Genomic DNA, 27,391 nt, shown 5'->3' on the forward strand with positions numbered 1-27,391 from the left:
AGGGAGAAGCAATAGTGGCCTGAATATAAAATGTGATTATTAGCAGCCAAATAGGGCTCACGCAGATTGAACGGCTCTCTGCTGGGCTCAGAGTGAACCTTCGACTGCCAAGATGTCTCAGGCGTGTGGTCACCGCCACAACAAAACCAGCGAGGCGCATCAGAACTGAGAACCGCGCATGCAGTTCACGAGTGCTGCAGTTCATCACAGCCACCGCAAGATGGCGCTGACACACTGCGCTGGAAAGCCGCAGATCCCCGGGCACGGCGCTCTCTCAGTGGCCCCCGATGGAGCCAACGGATTACAAACTCCTGTTAAGTGGCGCACCGTCCTCCTCCTCCCCATCTTTCACATAGAGTAAAGCCAGGCGGACGGAGCGCCTCCTTACCGAGCTCGAACTGTGGGAACTGGGAATCAGCGTTGACTGTCAGCGACCAGCCGGTCGAGCTCTGCAGTGTAGGGGGATAGAGAAGGAGGTGGTGTGAGGAGGAGAACATTATAGACAAAGACAGTGAGATGGGTCCGGAGGCTGTGAGGTATTCGTGATTGTCAAGTAAACGGCGGTGAAGTTCTCCTGCTCCGCACGGATCTTTTCTTCAGGTGAGGTGAGTTTTCTCTCTCTGCCGGAGCACCCGGGTGGTTAATGTCTCACTCACGGGTGGTGTGTGTTACAAATATCCGCCCCCGAATAATTTTCTGTATTGTCCTGCAAGTGACATATGCATGTGTTGATGTTATAGAAAGAGGAGAAAATGAACAGCTTGCGGGACTTTGTGGGTGCATGAATTTGTTCTGAAGAATGAAACAACCCACGGAGAAACTAATAAACCTACAAATCCTATTAATTTTTTAACAAAATTGTTATTCTAAAGAAGCGAGTTGGGGTATTCTCTCTTTGAAATAGTGGAAACCACGGTGCAGGCTTCACTTATAAGCCTCTGCTTTAATTGTATTCTCCTGGTGTGCTATATGAGAAGATAACCTCTGTGAGAGGAAAAGATCCATCTCATTCCCCGGTCCCTCTCAATTTTCCTCTCTCCCCTCTGCTTCATTCTTCCTCACTTGCCTGCCTCACCATAGTTATTTCCCTCACTCCATCCCTCTAATCCTCCCCCCTTCTCACAACCTCTGTCTCCCTCACTCTCCCTAGTCCTCCTTCTCTGCCGGCTCTAATAACACTGCAAGTTTGCAGCACCAGAAATCTTCACTAGACTATAGCTTTTCCCAGTCCCAGCCAGCTTTTAGTTGGAAATATCCCCTTTACCTCCAATGGCCAATGGTCTTTAATTGGTTGCATAACATGCCACATGCCTCTTTAGGTTGTGTTGCTTGTGCAGTGGCTGTTACTCCCTTTGCTTGATAATCAATACGTAACGGAGCAATTACAGCACTTGAGTGTCAGGGACCTTTATGTGACTGAATCATTGATGCCACATCAGTCACAGTCACTGTACACATGTGCATTTGTGGTGAGAAGCTACATGCACAGAGTCGAGAGTCATCAAGGCGCAAGCTCTAACGATGTTACTGTATATGCAGAAAAAGAGCTCGGAGTTCAAGGCTGCTATAAGTTAGGTCATTTTTGCTCATGTGCTTTCTGTTAAATATTTGAAACAAGTTTCAAATTCTTTATTTGAACAAACATGAAAAATGATTACTGTATTCAAAGTGGGCTCCGTAACACATAAACCTCGACAAAAACATTTGTATTACTCTGTGTTACCTTAATATCGCTGTAAAAAAAAGAAGATGGCAAATCATCTAAGCCATACTGAAAAATCTTGAGGTGTGATATGAAAATTTGCTGTCACCTCTGGATATGTGCAACGCATGTGACAAGTGAGGCAGATTCTGCACGCCGCCCTCATACAGTGGATCTTGCTGGAGAAGTCTTCCACATCCACACTTCACTATCAGTGTCATCTGTTGTCAACGGGAACAGAGAGACATCTGCTCTTTCCCCCTCCCACACGCACACGCACACGCACACACACACACACACACACACACACACACACACACACACATTATCAGCCAGTTATACATACACAAATGTACGTACAGCTGACTACATGCCACTCACTCACGGGTCTGTTGTAAGTCACACACCTGCCCTTTGGCTCCCTCCTCCGTCCATTTGTCTGTATACAGCCCATTCGCTGCACTCAGCTAAAAATAATCAGCATCACACACATGGAACATGAATTATGGAAGAAACGAAGGAAAGAGAGAGAGACATTCAGGTCAGAGTCAGACCCAATTCCAACAGCTTCACTCCCCAAGGATGACACTAGACCACTCCATTAATATGCAGTTTGTATCATCTACCGTATCAGACCTGTGGTTATCCTTTAGTTTGGACTAAGTGGACCGAGGCTGCCTAAGGGTTCGCCCTAAAGCTTTATGCACATTACAGGCTGCGAAGCTGGATCCATACATTTTCATGAGATTAATTATGCATGTGATGCAGTGTTTCCAATATAACAGTCATAAATCTAAAGCTTATTATAAATAAGTGTTAGCTTTACAACCAACATCAGCTGCTGTAACCTTTGAATAAAGAGCTTATATTGCTGCTTTGCATTTTCAATATGCTTGCTATTCTGTATATATACGTATATATGTATATCAAGAATGATTCAAGAGTTTCAGAAACACTTTTCTTTAAAAAAGTTGCCCTCCTACTGTATATCCCTATATAATGCGTGGGCTTAATAAAGGTGATATAATGGGAGCTTCATTGCTTCATTGCTAAGCTAAGGTTGACCTGCCCTGGTTGTAGCTTAAAAGAGTGGTATTGATCCTCTCATCAGACTATTGACAGGAAGGCAATTAGTTCCCAATATGTTGAAGTACTCCTTTAAAGACTCGGAAATGGTGGAAATGGGTGAAGAAATGCAGGGGAGTAAAGCCCACCATATCCCAGTATACATACAGTACTGCAGGTTAGGTGTATTTGAAAGATGGGAGGGTTGTCATTTATTTAGTTATTTATTCACTAAACTACTGAGTACAGCTGTTTATTCTGCTTCTTGTGCCAGAGACAGTGTTGGCATTTCAACCAGTGGAGTCAAAGCACTTATCCCGATCATCTTTTTCCACATTATCTTATGTAGAAAGTAAGAAAGTGCATATCAAACAGCACACATAAATGCTAGTGTGGATATATGTGACATGCCAAATCAAGCCTCACTGATTTTGACTTTACAAGCTTTTACTTTAAGAACTTTAAAGGTGTAATTCCTCAAACAGGTTCAACACACTAATAAGGAGTGGCAAATCGAGTCTGCAGAACCCACACAGTCCTGAGAGTAACTTTAAACAAAACACTTATGTGGGTGGTTGATTGATGCGTAGAGTTATCCCTTTGAACATGTTAAATATTATTCAGATCATTGCTAGTGTTGGAATAGAATAACTCACCTTGACTAAATGGAAGGTGGCAGATATATTTGGGCATTTTTTTCTTTCTTTTTTTGGCGTAATGATGTGTCACATTCTTGCAGCGTGTAACTATAAGATGTGATTCATTATGAATGGTTCATTTCACATGACTATGGCAAAAAAGTAAAAAATCTCTGTGTCACAGTAATTAGATACTTGACAATATTCTATTTAGGGATGTGAACATTATACACGCGGCGGAAACCTGAGGAGAAACCCGGCAATATATTCTGGTTACTCAGCATAGCTCACTGTATTCCTGTGAGCGTGCACACCGGTTTGTTTGCATGCATGTGCTTCCTTGTGTTCCTCAACATCATGCATACATACATACATAACGTTTGCATTAACATTTGTAAATGGACTTCCGTGCAAATGTGTGTTAATGCTACACAATATATGTGCATTTGTGTATTTTTGTGGACCTTGCCTGTAATTCAGAGGTTTAGTCCCTGACCTTGAACAGTTTGAGAGCTGTTTGCTTAGTCAGGGCCACTGCATCTGCTCATGTCAAGGAAAAACAACAATGATAATGCTCTGCAGTGCACATGATTTTTCCCCATCTATCTATCTATCTATCTATCTATCTATCTATCTATCTATCTATCTATCTATCTATCTATCTATCTATCTATCTATCTATCTATCTATCTAGTTACAAAGTACAAATCAACCCCATCTTTTCTTCTCTTTCTCTTTCATTTCAGTGTGTGATTGCGCGTTCAGCATGAGTAACATCTATGAGTCTGCAGAGGCCACACTGGGCTTCATCAGCTCTCCGTGCCTGACCAAAGTGGAGCTGAGAGTGGCCTGCCGGGGGATCTCGGATCGTGACGCCCTTTCCAAACCTGACCCATGTGTGGTGTTGAAGATGCAGTCACATGGCCAGTGGTTTGAGGTACAGTAATTGGATGGGAGGAGGGGTGAGAGGTGCGGCGTGTAAATGTTTGATAGCCAGAAAATAGAGGTTTAATGGTCAGGCGGAGCCATCTGTGGAGTGTTTATTATTCTGAAGTGTCCTCTCTCGTGATGCTGATTCTACCCAGGGTTAGACACTCTGGTAAGAGCTGCAGGTGTCCGAGAGTCTGTACGAGTCTGTACGTGGGCGCAGTTTCATATCTCATTGTTGTTCTGTTATAAATTAGATCGCTATTTCAACTATTGCTTTGGTGGATTATTTTCCTTTTACTCTTGTTGTGGGGGTCCACAGAGATGATTAAACAGCCCAATGTTATTCACCTAGTAATATAACATTGTGACCTCTATATTTGGGCTTTGAACACTTTCAAAAATACTTTAACTTTGGTCTCTGTATAATTTTCTTTTGCTTCTAATATACACTTGACACATTTTTCATTTTCAGTAAAAGCCATGTCACACTCTCCGCAATTTGCCCATGACCTGATGTGTGTGACCGTGGGGCTCAAGTGCATTCATCATCTTTTCAGGTTCTGTGGCAAACAATTCCTTATGAATTTCTCAGCAGACAGCACTTGAAATTACTCAAGCACGTAATTGAATTCATGTTTGACTAAATGATTGCGTGTAATCAAGAACCCGAGCTATCGTGCAGAGCTGTGATTGTGTCACTAACCTTCCTCCTACTAAACTGAGAGTTATGTTTGGTTCTTATAAATTATGGATGTTAATCGTCACAGAGGTCACCAGAAAGCATGACTATTGTCGGCTGGGCTAAAGAGTTTATTTATCTATCCAAATATTTCTGTCATCTAGGAATTGAAAGCATGATCTTAAAGCACACTTTTTGCAGCATTTCCCAAAACAGCTCATACACGGAGCAACGTAATTAACCTTTAAAAGGCCGTATGTCATGGTTTGTCTGGCCGGACTCAAACGTAGGACTCAGGAATGAAAGTTCATTGAGTTTATTTCCAGTTTTGGTGCAGCTAATGTTACATACAAAGTCTGTTTGAAGTGCTCAGTTCAAAAGTCCAATACGTAAAAAATCAAATGGAAGAAGGTTTCCGTGAATCCAAGGCCATCCTAAGAAGAGACACATTAGAAAGCTTTGGCAAGTAAAGTGAAACAGAGACTTACAGCAAGGCCACATGGAAGCTGCTGCCATTATAACGCTCAGGCAAAGACTGATTGTCAGGTCACAGCTTAAATAGCAAACAGCTGATTGCTAGATGATCCAGAAGGATCCCGTCCCTGTAAGGCAGGTAAACACACTCACACCAGAGGAGCAAGCACGCAGACAGAGAGAGAGAACAAAGGGGAGAAACAGTGGAGACGCAGAGGAGGACTGGAGGACCATGACACCGTAACTCACCCACAGCCTTTAATTCATGTGTCAAAATGAGGCTTTTGTGTCAGTGAATGAGTCATTGCTACCAAAATAAAAAAGTTCTTTTGACAATGTGGACAGCAAGGTGGTGAGAAGTTTAGATATTTTGTCAGGATGACGGTTAAGAGGTGTCTTTTTCTCACCTTCACATTTCCTAACTGCCTGATTTTTTTAAAATATTTTCACATATCTTGACGTTGAAGGGCCACTGATAGAAACTTTTATTTTTCCGAGAATAACTGACTTCTTGTTGACAAAAGGAATGCAGATGACAAGAGCACAGGTTTTACATTCATTGTAAAATACATGTAATGTGAGAGGAAACATATGTTGTATTAATGTAGGGTCTTTATCTTACAATATAAAAGCACCTTGAGGCAACTGTTGTTGTGATTTGGCCCTATACACATATGATTGGAGTGAAGTGTACAAAAATGAGACAAACTATGATGACAGTAATGGAAAAAATGAACATTTACAGAAAGCTGCACTGATTAAAACATGTAAACTGTCTTTAAGTCTCAGCAAGCCTTGCCAATTAAATAAACAATTCTGCATGTAATGACTTTTACAATACAAGACAATTCTGGGAAGCATAAACCATTAAAACATTAAAACCATTTTACATGCTTCGGTGCAAATGAAAGTGACAACAGGTTTGCACCTGTTGGAGACACAACAAGAAGACCATCCCCAAATGTTGCAGGAGGTAGCCACAGACTATTGCTCCCTTGTTATTCTTCCTGACTGATTTTTAGCTAGTTTTAAGTCCATCTCCTCTAGGATGGCACATTTAAGTTCCTCCCTCAGCACAGTCTCAAGAGTGAGGAGGAGATAGCGGGAGACAGGCTGTTACATGAGGAGAGCTGGCCAGGGCTGTACAAGGGCATAAGTCTAACCTTTGTGCACGGAGGACCATGAGGAGCACTGCCAGAGCCCTACAAAATGACCTCCAGTCAGGTACTCATGGATGTTTCTGACCAAACTGTCAGAAACAGACTATTTTTTTGTGGGAACTGTGCTCTCAGCCCAGCACTGTGCTGCTGGACAGCCCTTTTCAGCACTCCTCTTGCAATGGTCTGTCTCCTGTTATCGCTTCCACTCTCTTGAGATTGTGTCGGGAAATGCAGGAAACCTGTCATACATGTATGTTCCATCCCGAAGGACTACCTGTTCCTGAAGTTATGGGCAGTTTTGCTCGTCTCTTTTACAGTAAGAAAAAAAAAAGGATTGTTTAACTTTATGCTTTAAAGTGTTTTTTCTTTTCCCCCTCACGACTCAGATGCTTTTCAAGCCTTTCAAATGCCATCTCATACTCGCACACAAAGCATTTCTACTGAAGCCAAAGACATGCTGAAGACTCACAAGCGGCGGCATCAGCGTTGAGAATGAGGAATCAGGGCAATGTTGCAAAAACAGAGGATCTTTGGTTATTTTTAGTTTTCTTTCCTCTGCCTTTGGGATGGACAGACATACAGTATATGGAGTGAACAGTGTTCCTTTTAAATATGTAGCTACGCACACCCACACATCCGTGCAGATCCTTCCACATTTAGTGCTACACTGTCCCACTCAGCAGATGTACGTTTACGTATGTAAATCCACACGTGTAACTCGTTTGCACAAACTGTCAGCGACACGGAAGCTGCACTCCCACACACTCACACACACACACATGCACCACTTTCCATTTCCACAGGGGATCAAGATCGAGAGCTCTGAAAGTAGTGCAGCATTATTCCTCCTTTGGAGACGCCACAAAAAGCTTTTGTACGACACAGTGCTGTGTTTTTTTGTGTCATGTCTGCGCGTCTGTGTCTTCATGAGTGAGTGTATGCGTTACAGTAAGCCCCTTTTGCAGAAGTGCAGGAATTGCCCAGTGGTATCATTGCCCATCAGATCCAGAGTGTCTTAATTGGATAATTGTTGCGAGAGAGTGTGTTTAGGCCGTTTGGTTAGTGTGTGTTGATGTATTCATGTCTCTCGATGCTTTAATGAGTTGCCAGCCTATTGAGAAAAGCATCAGGATAAGGCCAGCATTTGTGTGTCTGTCGAGCCTGCTGGTGCGCTCTTCACTTTTGTCTGTGTTTGCGTGCGTTCGTGTGCCAGAGGGTTATCAGCCATAAAAGGGAGCCAGTCATTGCTGCTAGTGTTAGATAGGTTTTGTTGACAACATCGCAACATACTTTTCTTTTTGCTTCCTAATCCTTTGAGCAGTCAGAGGGATGAAAATGTGAGATCAATGTTACAGCTTCAGTCAAATCTCTGTGTAATCAAACAGCTCGGGTGATTTTTAGTCATCACGAAAAATCAATAGCCGCAGTTCTCAAGTTGATAAGTGTAAACAATGTGGTAATGGCTATTTGTGGTTATTGCCGCAATTCTGAAGTCTGTTGAGGTTCGCAATCAATGCTCAGCGGCAGTGTTTCTGATGTACAATTTTCATACTTTAGTTCACTTTGGAAAGAGCATAAAAAATCCATTTGAAGTCAGACTGCCTGTAGTAAAAAGCACAGTGTTATGAAACTGCTTTTTCAGAAGAACCATAAATGATGTTCTTTAATAAAATTTCGTGAAAACTTGAATCCAGTGTCCACGTGAAGAAGAATAATCAGGTTTTGCCGAACGTCTTGATATTGGATTTCTTTTTTCACCAACGCACATAAAAGATCTCAGTGATATTGCTAAAGGTTACGAAGAGTTCATCAATTCAGATTCTGCAGTTTGAATAAATAAGTACTTATATAACTGAATCTGTAAAAAGGGGTACAACAAATATAAAATTCAGTAAATAGTGGTTACAGAGTTGCTATTTATTGTTTGATAAAAATACTTGTACAGATAATGATAACCTAATAAAATGATCATTAATTATATATTTTTTAACAGGGGAAGTATTTTTCTATTTTGTCTTGCCTTTTCTCTTTACCAGCTCTTTTTTAATTTATGCAGCCCTCTGGGTTCTTGCTGTGGCAAACATTTGCCAAGCATCTGTGTGATTTTTACAATAACCACTCTGGTGGGCTGCAGTGATGATGTTTCTGAAACCAACTAAATTACCAAGTTTTCTGTTTTAAAGAAATTTGGCACCACCAGAAGTAGAAGTCAGAGTTGCTTTCTCTACCTTAAGCTTTGTTCTTTTAGGTGCCACAGATACTTTAAACGTAGCGTTGTGAAGCTGTTTGTGTCTGTTTGCAGGTGGACCGCACAGAGGTCATCCGCAGCAGCAGCAGCCCGGTTTTCTCCAAGATTTTCTTGGTGGATTATTACTTTGAGGAGGTCCAGAGGCTCCGCTTTGAACTTCACGACATCAGCTCCGGCAACAATGGCCTCCGTGATGCTGACTTCTTGGGAGCCATGGAGTGTACCCTAGGACAGGTCAGTGAGTCTCTTGATTGGATTGTGCACTCTAAAGGAAGAGCATGCACGAAGCAAGCAGGTCATTTGGGAAATCGGTGTGAGATGATGAGTGCAAACATAAGTGAAACAGTCACAATACTTTACAAACTGTTATTCCTACTCTCACCCCCACGGAAGTTAAAAAAAATAACACATAGCTCCTATAAGTCAAGCTTAAATTAACTGAAAATTAAAGAGTGTGAGGTAGGTCAGTGAATGTGAGAGGAGTTCAGAAACAATCAGAAATGTGTGTGATGTGAGTGTTTCTGGAGGCGAAAGCATGACAGAAATGCGCTTGTAACCTCTGAACTGGATTTATCTTGTGCATCGCAAACAGTAGGTGCAGTAAAAAAGCATACAAATCTTCCTCAGAGCAGCATGCTGTTGGGATAAGAATCGTCTACTTGAGTATGCTCAGTCAGCTACTTCGTTAAAACCATGGCAGGTGAAGTAAATAATACTGATGATATCGTAATAAGGCTATTTTTTTCTCAGGAAACCTCAGGCCTTGGCATTTATGTGAGTGTAACTAAATAAGATTATTATTTTAGACCAAGGACGCCCACAGTGTCGGCAGCACTTCTTCCCCCCAGAGGATAATTGCCCCAAACGCATCACAAAACCTGCTTAGAAACGGTTAAAGGAACAAAACAAAGAGCCTTAGACATTGACCTGGCATCCAAAACTCCCCAGATCCCAATCCAATTGGGCAACCATGGCATACATATGGAGGTCAAACTCAGCACACAACCTGCATGGTGCTAAAGATACGCTGCCTACATTTTGGCGCCAGATGCCGCAGGCCATTCTTACAGGTCCTGTATTCATGCCACAAAGAGTGGCAGCTGTTTTGGTGGCACGAGGGAGACCTACAGTGTTAGGTTTCAATGACTAAAAAACAGCTTCAGTTGTGGAAGGATGTCAGCTTTCAGCCTGATGCACTGTCTGCATTAACATGCTTTCTCCGTCCATGAGTGCTTCTGATAAAAAGCCCTGAGGGTGCCTGAACTGTTTTCAAAGCCTTTATATGTGCTTGTGCTAAACTGTATAGCCTTGTTATTCACTTAATGGATTTGTGCCTCTTTAATGAAGAAATTTTCATCAATATTTAAAGATTTGGTTTATTTGCATTTTTCACTCAATATCCAAGAGCATTTAAAAGAAAATTGTTATTGCACTACTACTCATTAACAATTTGAATAAGTGCATTTGAGGGAATTGCTATCTAATGTAATATTGAATGAAAGGAAATAGGACGCACAGCCCAGTGTTTCCCTTATCTTTAATGTCAGGTCTGCAGTTAAAGGAAGTGTTTACTTTTTACTACTCATCAGAGACAGCACAGAGCTGGTGGATGTATAACACTGACTTAAGGGTGTGAAAGCTTCTTGGAGAGGTTGTTTGGAAGCTATTGTTTATATAATCATATTATAACTCTGTTAATAACTGTATTTGAAAAAAAAATAGAGGTTATGTTTATCTTACATCATATCATTTGTAGCAATAGTGTGATCATTTTCCTTTTTCTGTGTACGATAGAAGCCCTGAAGCCCTGAATAGTGGAATAGTGTCTAGAGGAAACGCTTGTTGCAGATGCATTGCATCAGTAATATTGTAACAGATATTAACATGTTGCATGTAAGCACTTATACCTGCTGTAAGACTTAATTCTGTTACAATCAATGTTGTTGTTGTTTTTTCTGCTTTATTGGCAGAACAAAAAAACAAAAAACAAAAAAAGAAACCCTGACAGCACATTGTAGGGAAACGGAAGCAATGAATAAATAACGACAATGAATGAGAATCTAATTACTAAATGCCTCAGTAGTGCCAGGTAATGGTGTCTAAGGATCAGACCAAACGTCCGAGTGCATGCCAATAATTTTCAATAGACTCACAATGGACACACCGGCATTGCACATAAATGCAGTGTAGGTGTCACACAGGCGTGGATGGTTTCTTTAGTTGTGGCATTAGCATGCAGTGACAGTGTGATTGCAGTACGTTGTCCACCTGTTTTAATGCATTATATTTCATACCAGTCTATATGTCTATACGTCTATACACACTGCACCTCCATTAATATCTACAACAGTGCCTGTGTGTAGTCGTGCATCAGGGTATTTGATGTAAGTGCAGCGCCTATTATTTTAGGTGCAGTAATCACCTGCGTGCCTAAAATATAATTTACTTTTTATCAACAATTCAGAGGAAGTCTGGGGTTCTGGGGTTTGACAAAAACACGAGCTGAAGTTTTGTTTGTTGTTTCCAGCTGCGAAGCAGTCTTTCCTCTGAGTTTATTAACAGCTTCATCCCGGCACCAGATCGGTCACGTCAGTGATTACTTATAATCATCTGTTATCCCTGACATGGAGATAGGATCTGCCAGGATCTATGTGAACCTTCTTTGTCAGCAACACAGACAGACTACATGGTCTACTTGCATTGGGAACACACAATAAGCTTTCTTGATACAAAGGAAATTCTAAGTTGGGGATGTAGATGTTTTCTAATGCGCGTACATGTACGTGTACAAATGCCTTAGCTGTAGCAGGAAGGGGCTGTGTGTTAGTCGGTTGGTGTGTTTGACACATCATCGTGAGTGTGCATGCACTTGGCTGCCTGTGTAGCACGTTGTCAGGCTATGAAAGAGACTATGAAGTGCAGCTGAAGTAGAAAAAGGGAGAAATTGTGGTACCTTTGAAAGTCCTTGACAAAATAACACTACTATAAGATTTTCTGCTGGTATTACGACCACCATCATTGCCATCTTCACCACAGCAAATAACAATAAGGATAAATTGGTCGGGGAGAGTGCAAGCAGCAATCACTGCTACTTGCAGTGAAGCGGTGACAGAGCACCACCCAGGAGGCTCCAGAACTGGCTGGCAAAGTCAGTCACCCCAGGTCGACAGTATGTCTTTTGCCACCTTGTAATATTTTAATCATGAATACTATTCATATTACCATAGTTTCATCTTTTCATCTTGTTACTTCGTTTCATTTTTTAAACATATTAATTTATTGCACCAGATATTGGTTCTGTTGTGAATCATCCCCACACCCTGGAGGTTTGCTCGATGTCACTTTGCTCCTGTTCTTAAATGCTCTGAGATCCTGAGCAGTGAGGACTAGTTATTTTTTAGGGCTAAATTTATAAGAAATAGCCAGATTAAGTTGATAACTATGGTTTAAGGGGAGCAACATGGTGGCACAAACTCGGGAAGCCTAAGAACAAAAAAAATAGTTAATGTACAATATATAGACAGTTTAATAATATTAGTGCCAAATGGGGCAGCTGTGGTTCAGGCGGTAGAGAAAGTCATCCAATAATCAGAAGCTTGCTGGCTTGATCCCCAGCTCCTCTAGTCTCCATGTGGATGCGTCCCAAATTGCCTCTGGTACATTCACTGGCGTCTGAGTGCGTATGTGTAATAAATCAAACTGTATGGGTCTGTGTGAAAATTGGAAAATGTGGGTTATAGTGTAAAGCGAGTGGAAAGGCAGAATATAAATGCCAGCCAGATAAAAAGTCAGATTTTTCAGGAGTTTTTAGAGACTAAAGTCATTCCAGAGTAGAGTGAATATTTGACTTGCATTCTCCAGACAAATCCAAACTCTAAGCGGAGGCTGCAACATCTGAGGTGATTTCTTTCTTTCTTTTTGTTTCAGATTGTTTCACAGAGGAAACTGACTAAAGCTCTTCTCAAACAGGGAAACACTGCTGGAAAGTCTTCTATCACGGTATGGTATGGCACGGGTTCCAAAGTCAACCGAACCACGTTAAACACTCCTACACATGCAGAAATCACACACACACATAGACACGCACACACACACACCACCTCTGTGACTCCCTGAAGATAATTAATTTGATGATGTTGCCTGTTCAATCTGTGCTGTAGCTCATTTCCATCTCATTTTCTCTCACCTCCTTCTTACATCTCCGTGTCGATCTCTCTCTCTCTCTCTGTCTCCTTTCGTCTCCCAACCTTCCCTCTCCACCCTCACTCTCTGTCCCGCTGTATAGGTGACAGCTGAGGAATTGTCTGGAAATGACGATTACGTTGAACTGTCATTCAGTGCACGTAAGCTGGACGATAAGGTTTGTGCACTTTCAAAAATACTGAGAAATGTTGAAGTTTTCCTTAAGATATGAGGGTAATTAATACTGAAGATGTGGGTCTGTGTGTGCATGCTGCCTGGTTGGTGTGTTTGTGTGTGCGTGTGCTTGGAGAAGTATGTGGGCAGAGCTCTGGGACTTGATTATGAAGAAACTCGCACAATACACACTAGTACAAGCTGGTATTAAAGGAGGCCTGCTGAGATAGGTGGGCACCCCCTTTCCCAATAACCCTCTTTTATCTCACCACCCCAACCACACACACCGATAACTGTATTAATTTTCCAGCCGGCACATGTGCGCACACACACACACATACACAGACATGGATGACTAATCCAAACAAGTAGTGCCCTGGGGAAAAGATGGAAGAAAGCATGGGAGTGGTGGATAAATTGGAGAGGACAGGAAAGGGATAGGTGGAAGAAACAAAGAAGAAAAGGAGTTTAAAGGGGGCGAAATAATGATTCTGTTAGTGTTCGAATGATTGAGTGATCAAAGGGAGTTCTGAGGGAATGCCTCACATGCGTGTTTTCTCTCTGAAGGATTTCTTCAGCAAGTCAGACCCTTTTCTGGAGATTTTTAGAATAAATGATGACGGCACTGAGTCGCTTGTGCACAGAACCGAGGTAACTGCGCTCGCACATCCGTGGAGATGTAGGCGGCTGTTTTAGTTTGGAAATAAACTACAAGCGTGAATTGTCTTTGTATTTATTGTGCACAGACGGTCATGAACAACCTGAGCCCAGTTTGGAAATCCTTCAAAGTTTCCTTAAACACACTCTGCAGTGGAGACCACGACAGGGAGCTTAAGGTGAGTCTGGGAATATTTTTTCTGCAACAATCATAGTGGCAATGCAACTATTTAAGCTCCTCCAGTGAAATGCAAGGCTCATTAAGAGGGCCGAAGCCAAGCAGCACCCGAGTGCTTGCACAGCATCATCACCAGCCTCCATTTTATTTATTTAAAACATAAAAAAAGAAATGCCGTTCATTCAATAAATGCGGACAAAAACTTAAAATGACAATAAATAAAGTAGTTTTACCCTTTTTCACCTACATATAAAACATGACATTAATGCAAAGGACAGCGGCACGTACAAAAAGCCTTTGTCCCTTTCTCTTTTCAGTTCCAGGAGTTAAGTTCAGGTCAGGCGTTTTTATGATATCATTGTGCTATTTAAAAAGTCAGATGGGCGTTAAGGAGCTCTTAAACTCTCGCCTTTACTTGTCAGAGGAGATCTCTTCGCCTTTTTGGAAGCAGTGGCCGCCACGTTCGCAGCGAACATTTATTCTTTGGCATGAATAAACATGAGATTGTTCATTAAATATTCAGAGGTATCTTAACTCTGCGTGGCTCTTGACAGCGGGAGAAAGGGCTCGCACGCGCACGCACGCCGTCGGCTATGGTTTCCAGGGCTACCTGTTTCGAACAGTCAGAGCTTTAGTGAGAAATGGCAGGGCAGAGATTTCTATTCAGACAAGTGCTTTCTTTTCACCAGACTCTTAACTGACCAATGCATAAATGCATAACCCTCCTCTGCAGTGTCTCGCCGTCTCTTCCTTTGTACTTGAAATCGGCAAGGAGCCCATTTCTCCACCTCTTTACTTTTCTTTCTGTCCTTTCGCTGGTCTCTCTCTCTCTCTCTTAGTCAAACAGTTAGTATTCAGTGAATGGAACAGAACTTCTTAATTTTTTCATTACTCTCTAGCACAGCTCTCAGCGGTTTGAAGTGGAAGCAAGGCTGCAAAAGCGAGCGCTCGCTACCTCGCGCGCGCACAAATTACTTTCACAAACACAAACATGCATGCGGTCCGCAAACGATCACACACAAACATGCACGCACGCTTTAGGTGCGGGCTGTGAACAGCTTAAGTGGGAGACAGGAAATTAGGGGATTACAGTGAGTCATTGTTTTTAATCAAGCATTGCTGGATTGCTACTGATTGCTAGTTGCTGGGGTGACCTCATGCAAGGAGGTTACAATGCAAAACTGCACCGCTGAAGGACTCAAAGGCATTAGAGCTTCACAAAAGACCCGAGTTTTTTTAGTCCGTGTTAACATGTGTCTCTATTGACAAACCTTTTTGAATATCATTGATTGTAGTGACTTTGCAGGACAGCCTACATATGAGAGCCTTGTGCCATCCTTTGAAATGAAAGGACTGAGTCTTTATGATGTGCTTAGCCTTGCCCCGCTGACCCTCACTTGATTGAGGCAATTTGTCTTGTTTACTAGCTCCCAAGAGCGTCAAACTATTATGTCGAAAAACACACACACAAGCGTAAAGCTGTCGCTTAAGCCGCGTACCTCTCAGCATCCTCAGATTAATATTTCACCGCTCCGTTGCCCCCCCACCAACACCGCCTTATCAATCATTCAGCATGGCATTTCCCTGCATGCCTGCGAGTGCCTGTGTGTGTTCGTTTAGGTAACGGTGTTGCAGCTGTGCTCTAAACGAGTGAACGTGTGTGTGTCTCTTCCAGTGCACAGTTTGGGACTGGGACTCCAATGGAAAACATGACTTCATCGGGGAGTTTCATACCACGTTTAAGGAGATGAGGGTAGAGCAGGAGGGCAAACAGGTGAGAAAATGCACGCTTAAGCACCTGCACATGCTCACACGAGAGGAATAAAACAAGTAATGTTTACTCACTGACTCAGGGCCATAAATTCATTTATGCACTGTGAGCCCATTTGCATCTCTGTCAGTGCTTTTATTCACATATCCTAAATAATCCTCATTTAAATAAAAGCAGAGCTCCTTTTTAATAGCTTTGCATCATTATGTAGCAAATACATAATGAGTCAAGCAAATTCCTTCTGTGCTCCCTTGATACCATCTGCATAACTTGTGTGTATCTGTGCGCTTAGATCCAATGGGAATGCATCAACCCTAAATATCAGATGAAGAAGAAGAATTACAGAAACTCTGGCGTTGTCATTCTCAACCACTGTAAGGTGAGGTAAAGCTTTTTCTGTCTGCGTTCCTTCTTTTTTGTGCAACAAATGGTTATTTTCGTTGTTAATTTAAATCTCAACTGACTGTTTGGGGGATTAATTGTTTGACTTTTAAAGCATGAGATAACAGTGAAAAAAAAGGCGTGCCTTCTAATTGCTACTTTTGTCCCATTAATATTCATAGACCTAAATACACTATTTTTTACAATTATATTAAACAGAGAAAAGAACGATAAATGCACAAACCTTATTATCATTGTGTTTCTGACGATAAATACATTTTATTTTGCTCGGAAAACGGAAAAAGTGAGCAGCAATTTATTGAAATTTGCAAATATACGTGGAAATGCACATATAAAGCAAAAACAGAGTTTGTGCTATTTAATATTTGACCATCTTTTTTTCCTTTAACACAGCCTGAACTCTCTTAGACAAGCTTTCTTGTCATTTCTTTAAGTAGTCTTCAGGAATAGCTCTTCTTCTTCTTCTTGAAGGGCATTTCAAAGCTCTTCTTTGGATGTTGACTGCCTTTTATTCCGTTCTCTGTCAAGATGATCCCACACTGCTTCAGTAATGTTGAGCTCTGGGCACTGGAGGCCAGTTCATAACTGATGGTGCTTTATTGTGTGTTTCTACCCTTGTATCCTTTACTGCATTAGCAGTGTGTTTTGGATCATTGACATGCTGAAAAATAAAACTGTTACCAATCAAATATTTTGATGGCACTCTTCTGTGTTCATAATTCCTTGGATTTTGATTCTCGATGCCACTGGCTGAATGTGGTGCTAAGCCATGAAAGAGCCTCCTCCATGTTTTACAGAGGGTTGTAAACACTCACTGTTGTACCTCTCACCTGGCCTGATTACTTGAACTAAAACCTTCCAATCTGAATTCATCACTTGAACCTGTTGCCACTGATTTTCAATCTACTTCTTTTGTAATTTGGCATACCTCAGCCTTTTCACCCTATTTCGCTTCCTTAAGTTTGGCTTCTTGGCAGTGATCCTTCCATTTAGACCATTTCTGATGAGGTCTAAGTGAACATTAGATGGATCAACTACAGGGCCAGATGCATTTCTTGGGTCCTGGGTCAGGTCTTTGCTGGATTTTTTTCATACTTTTTAAAGACAAGAATTTTAGCTACTGTTCATATGCAGATAGTTTTAATGCCTCTTTGAAAAGCCTGGAGAGGTGTGAGAGAAACACATAAGAAAGTCTGGCTACTTGAAACAAAATATATAGAAATGACAGGTTTTCGAAATTGCTATATTTGTATATAAAAATGTATTTGTTTATTTTTTAATTATTTTCCCATTTAACAGCACTGACTGCATTATGTCCAATAATTTCTGTAGTGATCACCTGACATTAGGCAGCACTTTCTGTCATAATCGGGCTGTCAGTTCACTAATATAGGAAAAGGGCCCATTACATACTTTTAATAAGAAGCTTCTTGTTCAATATAAATTTTAAAAAAAGAAGAAATAACTGGAAAATGGGTAGGAAAAATGGAAAATAAATAAATGAATAAATAAAAATGGGTAAATCCGATGGAGAAATTCCTAGAAAAGTAAATAAATAGTATTAGTAAACTAGTAAATCAATAATATTATGGGTTCTTTTTTTCCTGACAGATTATTAAAATGTATTCCTTCCTGGATTACATCATGGGAGGCTGCCAGATTCAGTTCACAGTAAGTTCCCTCAAATGTAATCTCTTTAATGTTTACATCAATGTGCCTGTTTGTGTCCGTCCATGGTGTGTGAGCGTACATGTTTCCATCTCAGGTGGCGATAGATTTTACAGCATCCAATGGAGATCCTAGAAACAGCTGCTCCCTCCACTACATCCACCCCTACCAGCCCAATGAGTACCTCAAAGCGCTGGTGGCTGTAGGAGAAATATGCCAAGACTATGACAGGTAGAATCCACTCCATCAATCATCATTCCACCTAATGCTGACACAAGGGCACGCATCCAAACATAGACACACTCTGGATTTTCCCTCTGAGAATCAAATCCTTCCACAAAAGTCAGCATGAAAAAAAAAAACCCTTCCTTTGCTTTATGAGCCTCACAAAGCTTTTGTCCATTATTTTTTACCTTTCTATTTTTTCCTTATATTTTTTTTTCCCAATGAAATATGTCTGTCTCTTTTTCTCCAGTGATAAGATGTTCCCTGCATTTGGATTTGGAGCTCTGATACCCCCTGACTTCAAGGTAGGACATTTGGGAGCAGGCACATGTGTGCAAAAGCAAAGGGCAGAGTGGGTGGGGTGGGTCTGGAGAATTTATATTTAGATTTGAGATCTTTTTGGAGGCTCAGCTTGCTTTTGATCAACATGAAAGGAGAATACATCTGTCAACCTGTAAATTGGACTGAATGCATCGTGCTGAGTGTGAGTGGTTTGTTGTGGCAGTAAAAAGGCCCTGTTTTTTCTGCCCTGCCTGAAGGTTTCACACGATTTTGCTGTGAACTTTGATGAGGACAATCCTGAATGTGCAGGTGAGCTACCCACACCCTTCCCCTCCCCCAAACACGGACACAGAGACATACACACACTACTTCGCTTCAGGCTCACGCAAACATTCGCATGCACAACCAGAGCAGTCCCCTGCATGCCTCTCATATCTCCCTTGCTGTCGGTCCCATATTCCACCCTTTATATTTTTCCCTGATTTTTTTCCCCTGTTTTTGCTCCTCACAAATATGCACAGACATACACACGCGTTCGAACACGCACGGACGCACACGCAGCTGGGAGGTTTGTCACTATGCTGCTGGAAGTATTTCAGGCTCGCGGACACAGAGAAAAACAACACTAATCTGTATGTGTGAAATGGGCTTCTGTGCTCCTCTCTCCACATAGCCGACGTTCCCGCCGTGACGGCGTGTGTGTGTGAGGATAATACGGGAATATTTTGCACAAAATGCTCGGTCACCTCACAGTGCGATCACATACACAGACTCTGATTCATCTTAGCAGATGCTTTTGCAAGTATGAGAACTTTTGGCTCTCCAGGGTCAGGCAATAAACAGAAAAATGGCAGCAAAAACAACCCACGTGTGTGTGTGTGTGTGTGTGTGTTGCAGGGATCCAAGGTGTGGTGGAGGCCTATCAAAATTGCCTCCCTAAGATCCAGCTGTACGGGCCCACCAACATCGCTCCAATCATTCAGAAAGTGGCCTCCTCTGCCTCAGAGGAAATGCACACCAAAGAAGCCATGGTGAGAGCGAGAAAGAGAAAGATGGAGAGAAAAAACAAACTCATTTGGTCTTGATATTGTTGTCTGTTGATGTTTGCACTGGCACAGATGGAGAGAAGCAAAAGACAAATAGTAATAAAAAGACAAAAAGGACTTAAAGGACAAATCAAAAAAGAAAAAAGATGAATTGAAAAGAACTTGGAGCGATTGATATTAATTTAATTCTGGTCATAAATTTTAGAGCAGAAATTCGTCTCTGACTTAATGCCTACTGCTTCTCTCTGGTGGATTAAAATGAGTTTTATTCAAATTAGCCCCTGACAAGAAGCCATTTTTAAAACACAAATTTAATTGAACATGCATTCTTCATTTCTCCCCCTTCCACCCACAAATACCCTTCCTTCCCCCCACCCCCTTTACCTATGTCCCACCAGGAATACTTCATCCTGCTGATCCTGACGGACGGCGTCATCACTGACATGGCCGACACGCGAGAGGCCATCGTGCACGCCTCTCACCTGCCCATGTCTGTCATCATTGTTGGTGTGGGCAACGCAGACTTCACAGACATGCAGATCCTGGACGGCGACGACGGGATTCTGCGTTCGCCCAAGGGCGAGCCTGTCCTCCGCGACATCGTCCAGTTTGTCCCTTTCAAGGACTTCAAGCATGTAGGTGGTGGTTGAGAGGGTTTTGGTCAAAAAGCTCTGACTGGTTAATTTAGTACACAGGTGTCAAACTCCAGTCCTCGAGGACCGTTGTCCTGAAACTTTTACATGTGTCCCTGCTGCAGCACTCCTGAATAAAATTAGTAGGTCATTGGCAACTTGACTCCACACTGAGGTGGCATGCAGTCAACCCTAGTCAAGTAAATTCAAATACATGTATAAATGTAACTGTTTGGAAAATGACTGTAGGCAGCACTTTCTGTCATAATCGGGCTGTCAGTTCACTAATATAGCAAAAGGGCCCATTACATACTTTTAATAAGAAGCTTCTTGTTCAATATAAATTAAAAAAAAAAAAAAAGAAAAAAGAAATAACTGGAAAATGGGTGGGAAAACTGGAAAATAAATAAATGAATAAATAAAAATGGGTAAATCCAATGGAAAAGGATTTTTATTGCACCATGTTCATTCACTCATGAGCTGATGTAACATGAATCAAATTGCTGAATTGCCACATCAGCATGCAGTCCTACAGTCTTGCTAATGAACTACTAATTTTATTCAGGTGTGTTGCAGCATGTAAAAGTTTGAGGACAACGACCCTCGAGGACTGGAGTTTGACGCCCCTGACTTAGCACGTTAAAGCTTTCTTAACAACATTAAAGCACTGGAAATTTTTAAGGAGGTTACTGACATGGAGGGAAGATGTTTTGATCACTACTAAAAAGGCTATAACTATCACTCAGCTGGATATCCAGCTGTACTACTCCAACATTCTACTACACAGTTATCCACAAATCCCATTCAATTTCATGCCTCGTGTCTAAAAGATCTTAATTATGATAAGGCTGTTTTACAGCAGACATTTAGAAAAAGAAACAGCAGGGAAGCACTAATGAGATTAATGGTAGTTTTGTTGTATTTGGGCACAGAGCCTTAATGTGATTAGTAACACCTGTGTATCCCTACTATTTCAAGTCAAAACGGTTGCTTTGACGATGGCCTATTTAAAGCACTGATGTTTTTTTAATTTGTTTTTGTTTTTACATTGGAAGGTATACGGGTCAGTCATGTCCCATGCAGTATTAAATTAATGACTTGTCACAGTTTATTCTATAAAAGCTTTTAAGTTTAAACACATTTCAGTGGTGGCACGTCGATGTTTAGCGGTTTACTGCTCACCTCACAGCAAGAAGGTTGGGCTGGAATCCTGGGGCCTTTGTGTGGATTGTAGACATGTTCTCCTCACATCAGCATGGGTTTCCTCCCACAGTTCAAAGACAAGCATGGGGTTAGGCTAATTGGTGATTCTAAACTGGCTGTGGGTTGTTTGTCTCTGACTGCACCGCAACAGACTATGCTACCTGTCCAGGAAGTACACCCCTCTCACCCGATGACAGACTACAGCCCCTAGATTCCATCCAGGGAGTCTAGGGTTCAATACATTTCCAGTGCATTTAAATAATATATAATATAATATATATAATATGCTATCTAAAACTCAAAATTAAGTCTTTTAAGAAGATTTAAAAAATGTTGTTTAAACTCTGGCAGAATTTTATTTTTAGCTGTTGAAATAATCAAATACATAAATATCTTCTTTTGAATATACGCATATTTGATGTGGCACATTTTTACACTGGATGCCCTTCCTCTCTTCCTAACCCTCCAAGGGACTTGTACCTCCTCTGGGTGTTAGGTAAATGTGTTAACCTCTACACTACAGTGCCACTCAGCATGTGTAATTACCAAAAGTTTGCTGTTGAGACAATTAAAACTGTTCCGACCATCCAGTTTTATTGTTCTCAAATCCCAGGGTTCGCACAGTCTGGCACATTTCATCGAACACAGGATCAAACAGAAAGAAATGTCACTTTTTATTTTATTAGTTAATACATTTTATTAATTTATTCTTATAAATTCTATAAATTTTATTTAAAAATATTAAGAGTGTATATCTATATATATTTATATCTATATATATATATATAAATAATATTCATTTTTTTTATTTATGATGCAGTGGGACACTGAAATATGCATGTCACGTCACTGACCCACATATGCATGTTTTTAAAGTAGATATAAGTACTGAATTGGTCTCAAGACACATTAATACTAAAAGATTTGAATCACGACCGGGGCAATAAAAAAACCTGTTTGGGATATCACTAATTATCCCCACATGAAGACAAGCTTCAGAACCTCAGCAGCTGTGCCTCCTTCTGAATAAATTATAGTTAATAAACATTTCCACTTCATTCCAATGAAAATGAATTCAAATATAGTTCTGTTATATTGCTGTACTCGATCTGACCAAAACAGACTTGAGACTCAAAATCAAATATACGGTAAATGGCAATTAATCTCAAATAGCATGCAGATTGCAACAGTAACTTTCAAATAAAATCCGATGTCTCTCCCACTTTATGTGGTTTAAATAAACGAGGGGATATAAAATTCTCATATTACATTATATTTTATGTAGTATAATATGGAAAGGCAAGTGCAAACTGAGAAAGCATGACAAGTAACAAAATTGCACAATAATAAAATGTAATTTAAGACTAAACAAAACAAAAACACAATCAGAAAAACACAAATGTTGTGTATATATCTGTGAGCACCAATTTCAGTGTTTGGTGTTGGGATTTTATTTGTACTCTGAATTTCTGTCTTGTGTGTGGGGGGATATGATTACAGTATTCAGGGGATTGAAAGTGTGACTGTGTGGGCGTAATGTGCTCGGTTTGCTCGTCAGAACTCATCAACTATTGGCTATCGGCCCTCTCTGTGTGTTTGTATGTGCGTGTTTGTGTGTGTCTCTGTCTTGGCATTAATTTTGTCTGCCTTTGACCAGATGTGTTTGCCTGGGTTCGTTATGGTGAGCTTGATCTATGACAAGTCAGGAAATTAAACAATTACGCAGTAATAGAAAGGGAGGAAGGAGTAGGAACATGCCGCACGGACGCGTATGAAGACAGACAGAGACATACTGAGAGGAGAAGGAAGAGTGATGAAGGGTGGAGGATGTGAGACAGCCCATGGGTGGTGGTGCTGGTGTTGGAAGGAGGTCAGCAGGAGACCGGAGCTAAAGACAAAAGGGAGCGAGGGAGTGTGTGACAGAGGTGGAGAGGTGATTTTCTGCTCTGTCGTTTCTTTTCAGAGGGGATTAGCAGGACGGAGCTGCTGGGTGACAGGCAGAGTGGGGGATAACAGGTAGATAGGAGCAGAGAGGAGAAAGCATGAGGCAGGGTGGAAATGAGAGGAGGAGGAGGAAGGGTGAGGAGGTTGGGGTGGGAGCACTTTGATGATGCATTGTCTCGGGGAATTATGTGAGACGGAGTACGACAGACTCTCTGACTTTGAGGATTCTGAAGTGTGAGTGCTGTGGCAGTATGTGTGTGTGTGCCCCTGTGTAACAATGTGTGTTAATACATGTGCTGGAAGAAAGGATAAGGATTTCTTTTCATTCTTTCTTCAGTAATATGCACGACTATTGTATATTTTACACATTTTTAAAAGACTTAGTCAGCTATCTACTCTTGCCATTCGTTATTGGTTAACACGAATATCTAATCAGCCAATCACATCGCAGCAACCCCATGCATTTACGCATGTAAACATGGTCAAGACAGCTTGCTGAAGTTCAAACTGAGCATCAGAATGTGGGGGAAAAAGGTGACTTTGAACCTGGCATGGTTGTTGGTGCCAGACGGGCTTTTCTGAGTATTTTGGAAACTGCTCATCTTCTGGGATTTTCTTGCACAACAATCTCTGGGGTTTACAGAGAATAGTCTGAAAAAGAGAAAATATTCAGAACGGCCACAATGCTTTGAACTGAGATGAACGTAACTTAAATAGTAACTTAAATAAGCACTTGTTACAGAACAGGTCTGCAGAAGAACGGTGTTCATTTTGATTTAGTTTTATTCATATTCTTTTGAGTATTAAGCTATTTAGTTTTAGTCATAATTTAGTCTATTTTTCTTATAGTCTTAGTCTAGTTTTAGTCAACTAAATATCATATGGTTATTGTAGACTAACTCTAAAGTGGATTCAGTTGACTAAAATATAAAGTGTTAAAGTTTGTCATGCTGTTGCTGTGAAAGTTGCTCCACACGGTTTACAAAGCGTCTTATTTTCCTTGACATTAAATGTTTAATACCGACTGTGCACCATTTAAATACCGAAGCCTGCCTGGTCTCCAGGAGAGCACCTTTGGGATGTGGTGCAACAGGATATTTGTATCATGGATGGATAACCCACAAATCTGCAGTAACTGTTTCATGTCGATACAAACCAAAATGTCTGAAGAATGTTTTCAGCACCTTGTTGAGTCCGTGCCATTGAGGATTAAGACAATTTTGAAGGAAAAATTGGGTTTTAACCCAGTACTAGCACAATGTACCTAATGAAGTGGAATTAAGAGTGTATATGTTGAGTAGTAAGTAAAAAGAGAGATTTTAAAGCGCTGTCAATAGCTGACATGTCATGAACTACTCACCAAATCCCTTCGTATAATCTAACATCCCATCTAATCCCCACTTTGAATTTGGAGAAAATAAGATGATGACAGTCACGGAATGGTTTGACTTTTATAACTTTTACAGCAGGCATCTTGACAGCTCACATTAAATTTATAATGTCAAGTAAGTGAATTTGGCTTTGTTTGAAAATGTATTTCCACTCATATTTTTAAAGTGCTTCTCAGGAAGTTGCCACAGACTTTTGCCAGCCCACCCAAATTTTTTAAAAAAGTAATTAAATCACAACATTGGAACAAATGGACTGTTTTCCACTGATGTACTCAGCAAGGTCTGATGCAAATAGTTAGTTATTGTTGCAGCCTACTGAGTGCTTTTGTACAGGATGTGATGCACTTGCCTCTTAGGCGTTTTACAGCATGGATGTAGAAAATATAAACCAGGCCAGGGTGTAACAGAACAGAAAGGTGAGTAGGGATGTTTTGAGGTTTTCAGATGAGCTTGTCTGGTCACATCAGTCTCACTGGTCTAAACCTTTGGCAGCATCAAGCTCAGCAGCATCCTCGACTCAGGCATGCGTGGTGTTACTGGTGTGTTAGTGACCTGTCTCCTCTTGTGTTTGTTTTTCCAGGCCTCCCCTGCTGCCCTTGCTAAGAGTGTTTTGGCAGAAGTCCCTAACCAGGTGGTAGATTACTACAACGCGAAAGGAATTAAACCCAAGTGCATGTCAGATTATGAGTCCACAAGAACCTTCAGCCCCTGACAATGGACTGCGTGCACACATACATACAATTACATATACATGTATGAATCCTATATCTACATTTAAGTACTGTATAAAACGTATACATGTCCAAAAGCACAAGCACACACATACGCAAACAAACATGTACACAAAACAATACTACATACAGTAGACTAGCTCAGAGAATTAGCTCGTTCTGGTGATACAAATTGAACTACTCTATTGATGACTATTGCATGTTTGGCCACAGTGGCATCACCTGGGAAATTAACTATTGTATTATCTACTGTACATTAAAAAAGGTATTTATAGAAATAAGAACAGTCTTCTGAAACAGCATGCATATGCAGACCTTAGCTTACTGGGGGAAAGAATGACACTCTTACCTTATTTAGATAACTAGCAAGTGCATAGACCAAACTATCTGTCAGCATAGAACCTAATATGTGAGATGCATAACCCGAAATGCTTAGAATTAGCATTGCAAATGTTATTTATAGGATTGATAGCATTTCTGTTTGTGTACTGCATAAATGCATGCATTATTCAGCTCCTGTTAATTCCCCTTTTCTAGTAGTTGCTTGCTAGTTATGAAATAAAGTATCTTGTCATTTGTGTGAGATTTGGGGTTGTCTTTGGTGTTTGGGGTTATTTTCTACAGATTTGTTTGACATTTTGCTAAATGGGATGAACAACTGAATAATTGTAATAATTTCTTAATAACCTTCTTACATTGTAAAGAGTTTTGGGAGGATAGAAACGCTTGTGTGGTAGATACTCATCTGTGAGCTGAAAATGTTTTTTTCTTCTGTATTCTGCATGTTGATTATAATAAAGACCCTTTGGTTTTCTCATTTTAGTGTGATCTTTTATGACGGGATGTCTTCCTTAGAGTGACAAAAAACAAGAACATATGGTGTAAATGTCAAATACTATGTAGCAGTTCTGATAATACCTGCCAAAGATCTGGATTTATCATAAAATCCACATGGCCAGCCGTGTTATTAAATTAGCTCGTATAGCTCCAAATGCCACACACTTTTCACACACTGCTAAAAACCATCAGCCCACAGACACCTACACTAACATGTCTGCCTTTCCTTCACTCGTTCCTAGACAGACATTAAAATGCTAGAATAAATTATTTCTCTAATCTCCATACAGTTTAATTAATGCGAGCCAAAGTTGGGCTGTCCTAAGAGGACACTCCAAGCGTGCCTCGGGCTCTGGTAGTCAGATCTGTATTCAGCTCATGAACCTTTTGATATCTGTTTCCCTATCATAGATAAGCCCCATCAGAAGAGACCAGAAATATCAGCTTCACAGCATAGGAGTCACATAAAAACTTCTTTTTTCCTTGGCATTTTGCCTGTCTGTTAGACTTCCAGTGAAGTAAGACAGGAAATCTGGAAAAGACAGCACGGGAATGACAAACAGCAGCGGTTCAGCTCCGCTGAACCAGGGAGACTGCAGCCATGGACTATCAACAACAACTGTGGGATCGACTTCTGAAAGTAACCACTTAAAAATGTCTAGTCTAGTACTTTAGCTGACCTGAATTATAACAAGTAGCAATACTGCTACTACTAATCATCATAATAATAATAATTGTTTGATATTTTTGCACTTCACTGAGCATCAACATTTAAATGAAAACTAGACAAAACCTGCTAGCATAACTGAAAGTCCCGGAACAACTATGTAGGGTGAAAGTGAAATTTAGCATTTTAAAAAAAATTATATTTATTATTATTATTTTGTCCTGTATTCATGTTCATTCTTCAACAGGTGGGATATTAAAGAGATATCCACATATCAGTGAATTAGCAATTATCCATCCATTCATTTCCTTCATAGTCCTCATCTATATCACACACTGGTTTGGTTTTGGTTTCATGACTATCACCTTCAAGCCTATCTCAGCTGTCAGACTGCGAGAAGCGGGCTACACTCTGGACAGTTAGTCAAGGATAAATAATTATGATCCAATAATAAATACAGTATATAAATGGCACTGTATGGTTACTTTAGCTACTTTAACATAAC

At 40.8% G+C, this 27,391-nt stretch overlaps 1 protein-coding gene across 2 annotated transcripts; it reads left to right on the forward strand.

Annotated features, from left to right (window-relative positions):
* Positions 1 to 274: 274 nt before the first annotated feature.
* Positions 275 to 26,199, forward strand: cpne4b (copine IVb). Of its 2 annotated transcripts, none has more exons than XM_085148691.1 (16): positions 275 to 600; positions 4,152 to 4,342; positions 8,951 to 9,130; positions 12,824 to 12,895; positions 13,182 to 13,256; positions 13,820 to 13,903; positions 13,999 to 14,088; positions 15,763 to 15,861; positions 16,151 to 16,237; positions 17,872 to 17,931; positions 18,026 to 18,159; positions 18,404 to 18,458; positions 18,693 to 18,744; positions 19,333 to 19,466; positions 19,880 to 20,116; positions 25,232 to 26,199. In XM_085148691.1, the coding sequence occupies exons 2-16, from the start codon at positions 4,172 to 4,174 to the stop codon at positions 25,361 to 25,363; spliced, it is 1,662 nt and encodes a 553-aa protein (XP_085004817.1). In that variant the 5' UTR covers positions 275 to 600; positions 4,152 to 4,171; the 3' UTR covers positions 25,364 to 26,199. The 2 variants fall into 2 exon arrangements, with proteins under 2 accessions (XP_085004817.1, XP_085004816.1); XM_085148690.1 differs by having other exon boundaries at positions 276 to 605.
* The last annotated feature ends 1,192 nt before the right edge of the window (positions 26,200 to 27,391 follow it).

The sequence above is a fragment of the Neolamprologus multifasciatus genome, chromosome 22 (assembly GCF_963576455.1).
Source record: "Neolamprologus multifasciatus chromosome 22, fNeoMul1.2, whole genome shotgun sequence".
Taxonomy (NCBI): Eukaryota; Metazoa; Chordata; class Actinopteri; order Cichliformes; family Cichlidae; genus Neolamprologus; species Neolamprologus multifasciatus.